Genomic DNA, 10,425 nt, shown 5'->3' on the forward strand with positions numbered 1-10,425 from the left:
AGAGACCCGTCAGCAAGCGCTCCATTCTCTTCTCTCCTGTAGCACCACCATATTGTCACACAGATCTCATTGAAATCTTTGCGTTAAATGGACTGTCAGTGCAGGATGATTGTTGAAACCAAGTGCAGGGACTCGGTGTACCCTTGGCGTGGTCAAATATTTAATTGCACCCTCTCACTTGCTTGTTTTCCATCCATCTCCACCCTTTGAATTATGAAGCCAGAAATGTCAATAAGAGAACAGGGGAGGGTCGAAATAGGCAGTCACTTGCATCCATGGTGTTGTCTCTGCTCACACTGTGCAATGACAGTGCGCTCTGTTGCAGTCTCGTCAGTTCTGATCAGAGTCGGCGAGAGAGCGCATTGTCACTGTGCAATGAGAAGAACAGAATCGAATCTACTGCGCATCCGTCGGAATTGAAAACAGACGCATGCTCAGTAGAACCGGAACCAGCACAGCTCCTGAAACTGATGACACCATGTCAGTGACCGCTGCCTCTGCCCCTGATTACTCTTTATTTTGAGTATCCCAGGAGAGCCCCTATAGAGACAGACCCTTCAGATTTTGGTACAATGAGTCTCTGCCTCATGCTACATGTATAATCAGTAGACTCCATCACAAACTATGGAAAGGATGTAGAGAAATGGCCAAGGGGAAGAAAACAAGGCGAGCAGGCAGTGTTGTGCTGATGGCCTGGACTGTAATCTATATGGTGCTGGTTGTTTTGCCTCTTGATCTATTCTTTGCTGATGTCCGCTGTCTTTAAGACCTTTACAGCTTCCTGTGACAAAGGGATTTCCTGCCGACCCTCACTGCTGTCAGGCACAAATCCATTCTGCGCTCAGGCTCTCCGCCTAGATTTCTAACCTGCGGGAAGGATCCCAAATTCCTATCTTGATGCTACTTTGAGATGTTTTGATTTCGTGTCAGCTTGCAAATTCCACTATAACAAAAGCGAAATGCTGATCCTCAAGGTCTTCCTCGCTTGTATCCAGTCTGTGCCCTCTTCCCTCGCAGATCCTCACCTTGTTTACTACTGATTTCATGGTTACTAGGGTAGAGAATGTACAGTGCAGAAAGTTAGTGGGTGGGAGAAGCCTCACTGTGTAAAGTGTAGTAAAGGTGAATCCGTGGCCTGCACAGGTAGTCTGTGCGCAAGAGCTGAACTTTGAGCTTGGCCAAGGTCGTTCATGTATGTACATAGGTAAAAATATACGCACACCTTAGAATTTATGTGAAACTATTATCTACCGAGCTTCATTGTGTTTGCAAAAGATGTGAAAAGTTCAGTAAATACTAAATGGTGGCCATTGAAATTTGGTGGGGATCCCAGCGGTACAATCCATAATTTAACCATCGCTTTCTATAGACTGGAGCACCTCTTTAGGACTGTTCTTACAGTGAACTAAATCATTATTAGATCCCTTTTGCATACTGACAATCTATAATTTTAAGGGTAGGTTAATTTTAACATCGAGAGATAGATAGAATATCAAAAATAAAATCCCGAAAATGTATTTGCATTTTGCAGTGAGAAATAAGTATTTGATCCATCTGGCAAGCAAGACTTAATACTTGGTGGCAAAACCCTTGTTGGCAAGCACAGCAGTCAGACGCTACCTTGAGATCATTAACAAGGTCACCCGTGTAGTTTTAGGCTGATCTCTCACCTTCCTCATGATCAAGGATACCCCACGAGGTGAGATTTTGCATGGGGCCCCAGATCGATGTCGATTGACAGTCATTTTGTATTTCTTCCGTGTTCTTACTATTGCCCCAACAGTCTCCTTCTCACTTATGGTTTTGTAGCCCATTCCAGCTTTGTACAGGTCTGTGATTCTGCCCCTGACATCCTTAGAAAGCTCTTTGGTCTTGCCCATGTTGTAGAGGTTAGAGTCTGAGTCTGCAGACAGGAGTCTTTTATAAAGGTGACTATGTAAGACAGCTGTCTATAATGCAGGTAATGAGTTAATTAGGAGCGTTTAACTGGTGTGTAGGAGCCAGAACTCTAAATAATTGATACGGGATCAAATACTTACTTCTAACTGCAAAATGCAAATAAATTGATATAATGTATACAGTGTGATTTTCTGGATTTTATTTTTGATATTCTATCTGTCAATGTTAAAATTAACCTACCCTTAAAATTATAGACTGTTCATGTCTTTGTCAGTGGGCAAACTTACAAAATCAGCAAGTCAGGCACATTAATATATTCCAGGCGCAAATGATGGAAATGTTGTACACCTGCCCAACAGCCATAGCCCGACAGAGAAACATTGCATGTAATGTTCTACGATCTGTCCAGCATCACAATGAAGCCGCTACACCTCCCTGATCTCCATAGGAAACTGACATTTATGGTGTCTTTGTCAGCCGTTATCAGTCTTTCTTATACCATGGTAGTTTGTAGTTTAACATGGGACTGCAGCTAAATATGGTGCTTTTATCTTCAATACTATCGTTAAAATGAAATTCTCATCAGCTCTGCTACATCGGTGTTGTGTAGTAATAAAGAGTTAATTGCCAAGGCTGCTGGATTTAGCTTCCCAAGCTGAAGGCTCTATTCATTGCACATTCCTGAGCCTAATTCTGCCAGGACCAGCGAAGCACTGAGCAAGAAATGCCACTGTGCCCCAGACGCCCTTTTTCCAGTAGCCGATCATTGCATGTCTGACCCCTCATACTGATCATTTCTGAGCGTTCAACTTGTTTAGTTTTCATCGTGTCTTTAGGGTGGGCCGTATTTGCTAGTGAAATTCTCTGCACTCTATGGAAATCAGCTGAAACCACATTGGTCAACAAAGTGTGTTTTGTATAGAGGCCGAGCATCCCGTGACTCTGAAGCCACCCATGTACTTCTATAGAAATTGTCTGACACACTCCCACAGGGCAGGCATTTAATATGAATGTTTTATATCTATATAGCTTATTTTTTAAAAGAAACCTGTCCTCCAGATTTGTGTTGCCTCGGACAACGGGCATCAGTTAAAGCAGGCTGGATGGCTAGTTTGAGACAGGTCCCGGGTTGGGTTCTTTCTCCCCTCTCTAGTTCCAACAGGGTGAATGCATAGACCTGTCAGTCAAAGGGACCATGGCAGGGTGAAGACCACCAAAGGACTTGTCTCAGACCAGTTCATCCTGCACAGTCTCCGGATGGCTTTTTAAATTGTGTTTAACACTAGGCTTAGTTTTCTCAAACTCTGCAGTGTTTCATGGTAAAACATACCTGGCTACAATCGTGCAGCCAATGTCTAATTCATGCTGCCCATGAATCTGATAACCGGTTCCTTTTTGGCTTAGCTTTGTTTTGTAGCTAGTTAAAGGGATCGGACATGTCAACATTTGCCAGAGGAGAAAATTTATCTCTCCCATACATATCAAATGCTTTGCTGCTTGTGGGTCCATCCAGCATTCAAGGGCTCGTCCACTACTTGGTTAATTCCTCCTCAATACCTGTGCTTCCCCCATTGGTAAAATAACACCTCCTGTGCTGTTTCAGTGGTGTCTGCGCTGGCTGTCCCTTGGATCTTGTGACGTAACACGCCCTGCGGACATCTGGAGGAAGTGTGAGCAGTAGCATCTCTCCTCTCCTCTGGATTTTCCCAAAGTGGAGTCAAGCCAGCACTGGTTGACCACAGGGATCGTGTGACATAATAATGTCACGCAAGTCCTGGGAGAGCCAGTGGTGACACTGCTGGATTGAGGCTGGCGCCAGAGGTGAGAAGAGGTAGGTGTGTGTGTGTGTGTGTGTGTGTGTGTGTGTGTGTGTGTGTGTGTGGGGGGGGGGGGGGGGGGGGGGGGGGTTTTTTTTTTTTTTTTTTTTTACAGTGGGAGAAACGTGGGTATTAACAAGGGGTCCAAGTAGTGGAGATAACTCTTTTAACAAAGGCTTTGTTGGCAACATCATAAATGGGTAAAATTGCAAAGTGCTTGTAAAATCTGACAACTTTGCAATTTTGCCTCTTAGTAAGTGTTCTCTTTTCTCAAGAATAGAAGGATTCTTAATTCTGTTTACCGCTCGTTCTCCTAGGCAAGAAGTGCAGCGCTCGCGATCTGTTTTGCTGTAGACTTTGTAGGGGCTGCTCTGAAGCTGGCGGGATAACTGGATCTGATGCTGCAGAGATGACGATACCTTTTCTCGTAGCATTGGAGAGCACCCAGTTCAGACCAGTAGTGCAACTAACAGTCATTCAGGAGCACCCTGGCAAGGAGGCACTTTTCCAAACTCAAAAGTTGTATGAAATGAAAGTCTGGATGGCCTGGCCTCGGGCTTTGGTCTGGCCTCGTTTTATTGGGGCTGAGCTAGAACATCCGTCACGGCCCATCAATATGGGTCGCACTCTTTCTGAAAAAAGCTTTGATCGCCACATCAATAAATCTTTAACACTAATGGCTCAGTAGCATTGGCATCCTGTGGGAGCTCCATAAGACTTGTTCTTGCTGAGATTCCAAAGCTCTTATCTTGCTGCCGATGTCCCCTTTGAATGTACAGTAGTGGTTCTAGGTTTAGTGCCCAGCTTGATGTAGAATATTTTGGTATGGTATCTGGTGTATGTATACTCCAATTAAGCAAAACATTGGATATTTGTAATAACCTGCCGCCTTTCTGTAAAAACAGGAATTTGTATAATGAGCCAAGCAGACTCTTTCCTGTTAGGAAATTCAGCTTTTCCCTCCTCCAAAATATTTTTATTTTTTGGCTGAATTGTGAACGTGTGGCCCCAGATGTCCTTGCTGTAGTAATTCTGTTTTTAGGACACTTGATGAGTAGTTACCAAAAAAAGCGAAGAGCACTTCACTGGATGAAGTAGTATTATAACCTGGCTGCACATGGTGTCTGGTGCTCGGTCTAATGGTGCAGTCAGACAGCCGTATAACCTGGACTGTGACATCGCAAACCTCGGACTGGCCGGCAGCTCTCCTGACCGAAGCATGACCGCTGCATAGAAATACAAGCGGTCACGCTCAGGTGATGAGCGCTGCTGGCCAGTCCGAGGATTGCAATGCTATCCTCACGCGAGTAATACAGCTCTGACTGTGCCCTAATAAAGAGTTAACCCTTTTTTAAGGGAGAAAAAAGTGTTTGATGTTGACTGTGGCAGTAATTTTTCAGTTCATGGACTCTTGAAGTGATCTATAAACTACTATTGTACCTTCAAATGTCAGTAGCTTTCCTCCTCCCTCCTTAAAGGGGTTGACTTATTCCAGCAATCTAATCAGGGCGGCTACAATGAAAATTTAAGAACCTGCTTTCACACTGGAGGTTTGATACGGTTTTCACCATGGACAAATCTGCGTCCCTTGCATGTAAACTCTTGCTTTACATAAGCTTCTACTAAGTTTTATTTTTAGCTGTACCGTGAAAATTTGAAAGAGTTTAACTACTAGAAAAACTCTTTATTTAAATAGAAAAAAAATGACTGGAGCAGTACTTTGCCTTTTTGCTAGTTAGCATGTATTTTAGCAGTCTTCTTTCCACTCCACTGACACTGCTGCCATTTGACGGCATTTATAACTTTCTGGATCTGTATGTGGACTGGTGATTACTCTCTCATTGTACGTCTATGAGATTCAGAGCAAGACTCGTTTTAGCCTGGTTCTCAAAGCAAGTCTCCAATTTTGCATTGAGAAAATTCAAAAAGTTACCTCTGTGCCACATAGAATCCTAGAATGGTAGAGTTGGAAGTGACCTCCTGTGTCATCTGGTCCAACCCCCTGCTCAAAGCAGGATTCACTAAATCATGCCAGACAGATGTCTGTCCAGCCTCTGAAGACTTCCATTGAAGGAGAACTCTCCACCTCTTGTGGCCGCCTGTTCCACTCATTGATCACCCTCACTGTCAAAGTTTTTTCTAATATCTATTGTCTCCTATTCAGTTTCATCCCATTGCTTCTAGTCTTTCCTTTGTAGAAGGATCATCTTTATTCTCATTTGCACAATGTGACAGCCCTTGAGATATTTGTAGACCGCTATTAAGATTTCTCTGTCTTCTTTTTTGCAAGCTAAACATTCCCAAATCCTGTAAATGTTCCTCATAGGACATGGTTTGCAGACCCGTCTCCATTCTGTTCGCTCTTTTCTGATCTTGCTCCAGTTTCTTTTATTAAAGGGCATCTGTCACCCCAAAAAATCGTATGAGATAAGGCCACTGGCATCAGGGGCTTATCTACAGCATTTTATAATGCTGTAGATAAGCCTCCGATGTAACCTGAAAGGTAAGAAAAACAGGTTATATTATACTCACCCAGGGGCCGTCCGTGTCGGCGCCTCCCATCTTTATACGATGAAGTCCTCTTCTTGTCTTTCTGCCACGGCTCCGGCGCAGGTGTACTTTGCCTGCCCTGTTGAGGGCAGAGCGAAGTTCTGCAGTGCTCAGGCGCCGGGAAAGGTCAGAGAGGGCAGACAAAGTAAACCTGCACCGGAGCCGCGGCAGGAAGAAAAGAAGAGGAAGTCATCATATGAAGATAGGAGGCGCCATACCCAGACCGCGACGCCCATCGGACCCGGACCGCAGCAGGACCGCTCCAGGTGAGTATAATATAACCTGTTTTTCTTTCCTTTCAAGTTACATCCAGGGCTTATCTACAGCATTCCAGAATGCTGTAGATAAGCCCCTGATGCCGGTGGCCTTCTCATATAAGATTTTTGGGGTGACAGATTCCCTTTTAAAATGTGGTGCCCAAAATTGGACACAGTATTCCAAATGAGGTCTGACCAAAGAGGAGTAGAGGGCAATAATAACTGTGTGATCTAGACTGTATACTTCTATTAATACATCCCAGAATAGCATTTGCCTTTTTTGCTGCTGCATCACACTGTTGACTCGTGTTCAGTCTGTGATCCATTAGTATACCCAAGTCTTTTTCACATGTGCTGTTGCTTAGCCCTATTCCTCCCATTCTGTATATGCGTTTTTTCATTTTTATTGCCCAGATGTAGTACTTTGCATTTTTCCCTGTTAAAAACCATTCTGTTAGTTGCTGCCCACTGCTCCAGTTTATTTATATCTTTTTGAATCCTCTCTCTTCTGTAGTATTAGCTATCCCTCCTAGCTTTGTGTCATCAGCAAATTTAATCAGTTTACCCTCAATTCCTTCAACACATGGCAACCACTGTGTGATTCAGCAGGTCACAAATGCAGTCACATAGTGTTAGAACTGACCTGAAACTGGGGAAAGATGGCGACAGGATGTTACTACCTTCATCACACTTGCTCACGTGATCCCTATCAAAGATAGAAAATAAAATTAAAAAAAAATCACTGGAGTGGTACTTTAGATGTAGTCCCCTTGGTAAAAATAGCTTTCTGACCCTCACGCAGCAGTGCCTTTCCAGTGGTGTTGACCCCAAGTGAGCCAGTGCTTCCTTGACATGTTACATGAGCGCTGCAGCAATTCTGTGCCCATTAATGGGCTGCTGGGGCCCATTCTTCCCTTGGAACGGCAGTGGAGGTGTGACTGCTGCAGCCTAATAGCAGCTGCTGATTGGCTGCAGCACTCAAGTGACGGAACGCTGATTATTGCTGGAATGGCACCACTGCATGAGTATAAGGATTTTTGTTTTACTTGGGGGAACTCCATTTAATAGTTTGTTGCTTATTTTGAACTGGAAGGTGGAATAGTCTTATCGAATGATCTTGGAGCTCATCCGTGTTTGTATCTGTTCTCGTGCGTGGCGGATAATCCGAGCAATGTTATTTTGTGGTTTTCTACAATATGTATTGATTATTTCCATGTTTTATGTCTTTCAGAATTCAATTCGGCACAATTTGTCTCTTCACAGCAAATTTGTACGAGTACAGAACGAAGGGACTGGTAAAAGTTCATGGTGGATCCTAAATCCAGAAGGTGGAAAGAATGGGAAATCCCCAAGAAGACGAGCTGCCTCTATGGATAACAACAGCAAGTTCACGAAAAGCAGAGGAAGGGCTGCAAAGAAAAAAGCCTCTCTACAGTCAGGTCAAGAATGCAGTGGTGACAGTCCTGGGTCACAGTTCCCAAAGTGGCCTGGAAGCCCCAGTTCACACAGCAATGATGACTTTGAAGCGTGGAACACTTTTCGTCCAAGGACCAGTTCCAATGCAAGTTCGATCATGCCAGAGGAGGAAGATCTTGGAGATGCTGATGTACACAGTCTAGTGTATCCTCCGTCTTCTGCCAAATTGGCGTCTACTTTGCCAAGTCTGTCAGAGATTGGAAACCCTGAAAACATGGAGAACCTTCTAGATAATCTGAATCTGTTATCTCCAAACACCTCATTGACTGTTTCCACACAGTCCTCACCCGCATCCATGATGCAGCAGCAGTCTGGCTATTTATTTACATCCCCGGACACCAATATGGGATCTCCTGATCCAGAATTCAGAAAGTATGGATATGGTCAAGCTGGCATGACCGCCATGTCACAGATGACCATGCAAAGTGTTCAAGAAGGTAAACCTGCCTACAGAGCCGTGGGACCATACAATGTTCCTGCGGGACTTCTAAAGGAACTGCTTACCACAGATTCCCCACCACATAATGATTTGTTGGTCTCGGAGCCTGTGGTTTCTCAAGCCAACGGTAGGATTCTGAGTCAGAATGTGCTGATGGCATCTAATTCTGGAATGTCTGCATATGGCACCCAGCCACCCCACAGCAAAATGAACACCATTCCCCATACACATCAGCAACATACTCAGCAGACCTCCATGAATGGTCGTGCCTTGCCCCATAGTGGGAGCACCATGACTCACACTGCTGGCATTAGCCGCCTGTCAACAGTGAAAACTTCATTACAAGTGCCTATGACTCAGCCCCTTCAGATGTCCGGCATGGGTTCTTATCCTACAAGTAGCTGTAATGGCTATGGCAGAGTCGGCATAGTCTCCATCCACCAGGAGATGCTGCCTAGTGACTTGGATGACATGTTCGTTGAGCGCTTGGACTGTGACATGGAGTCCATTATTCGGAATGACCTCATGGAAGATGGAGAAGCAGATTTTAACTTTGATAGTCTGTTATCAAACCAAAGCTTTCCTCACAATGTCACAACCACCACACACAACTGGGTATCGGGATAGAGGCAGAGAATGTAAGTGTCTGACTTGTGTATAGCAGTATACAATTTGTGGATTATGAAATGGTCTACAAAACACAAAATTCTAGTAGTTTGTTAAATCTGGTAGAGTTGCTATTAAAGGGAGTCTTTCAGCAGGTTTCACTGTGTAATCCTAGAGCAGCATGGCGTATGGACAAACACAGATTCCAGTTTTGCTATAATCCCTGTGTCTTTTGTAGATGTAGCAGTTCTCTGAATGCTGAGCTCTGTGTAACCCCGCCCCCACACCCCTTATTGGCAGCTTTCTAGGTATTCAGTACGGTCAGCAAGCTGCAATCAGTGATAGGTCATTCTGTGTAACCCCACCCCTAACTGGCCTGCACGCGAACCTAGTCCTGTAATGATAATCTCCTGCTGGTAAACTGATTGTATTGAAACTTCAACCCAGAGCCTAATAAGTGACACATTCCTGGAATCAGGAACTGTTGGTCTATATGATGCTACTGCTCAGATTAAATAGCAAAAACCTGCTGACAGATTCCTGTTAAAGGGGTTTGACCATGAAAACAACTTATTTTTTAAATAAAGCCAGTCAACCAATTGGCTATTGAGGGAGTTGTGGCCAGTCAGTGTAGTGTAGCCATAGCGAACAAATGGGCAAAACCCCTTTTTTGTTGGCCTGTTATTTATTTTTTGTTTCTTATCAAAAGGATTTTTTAATTTCATTGTTTTCCCAAATTTAAGTCAATATTTTATCTTCCTATTTCTACTGAATGAATGTTTCTTCAACTAATTCTAACTGAGACCATTCATGCAGCCAATTCCCAAGGGCAAAGCCTCCATTATTCACCCTTCTGCTGATAAATTACCATCAGGCTGGTGTGTATCACCTTGCTCTGGAAATTGCCTTATGATTGATCACCCAGAATCAGTAGTTTTTTTTTTTTACATATAGCCGGTGTCTGCACTCTTAATCACATTTTTATTTTACCAATTAACTATTTATTAAAAACTGATAATCTTTTGACTTGTTATACAATTTCATAATACAGTTAAGTGATCTTAAATATGTCTTCATTGTATTCACCATGTATATTGTATAGCGGTCTTCACAATTCTAACGGTGCTTCTACGCGGGCAGATTTATCAGGAGTGAGCTTTCCACAATCCTCGTCTTATCACCAGACAAACGTAGATAAAAATCATCGTTCTCATGAGCGCATGATCATTCTTCAATAGGATATGTGAAAAAGATTATATTGACCCTCGTCCTCTGTGTGCGATCGGCTTGTATAAAACTATTAACTCCTTCGCAACTGATAATGTATATTTACATCATCGGACTTGTTGCCTTTGATGCGGGCTCACACGCTGAGCCCGCA

At 43.7% G+C, this 10,425-nt stretch overlaps 1 protein-coding gene across 1 annotated transcript in view; it reads left to right on the forward strand.

The window, feature by feature from the left end:
- FOXO1 (forkhead box O1) overlaps positions 1-10,425 on the forward strand; it is an 80,504-nt gene that overhangs the window by 61,332 nt on the left and 8,747 nt on the right. The window contains exon 2 of the mRNA XM_069758912.1: positions 7,755-9,076. Within this exon, the coding sequence (XP_069615013.1) occupies positions 7,755-9,065 (1,311 nt within the window). The 3' untranslated portion in view covers positions 9,066-9,076. The remainder of the gene's footprint in view (positions 1-7,754; positions 9,077-10,425) is intronic.

Source organism: Ranitomeya imitator, chromosome 3, assembly GCF_032444005.1.
Source record: "Ranitomeya imitator isolate aRanImi1 chromosome 3, aRanImi1.pri, whole genome shotgun sequence".
In the NCBI taxonomy this organism is placed as follows: domain Eukaryota; kingdom Metazoa; phylum Chordata; class Amphibia; order Anura; family Dendrobatidae; genus Ranitomeya; species Ranitomeya imitator.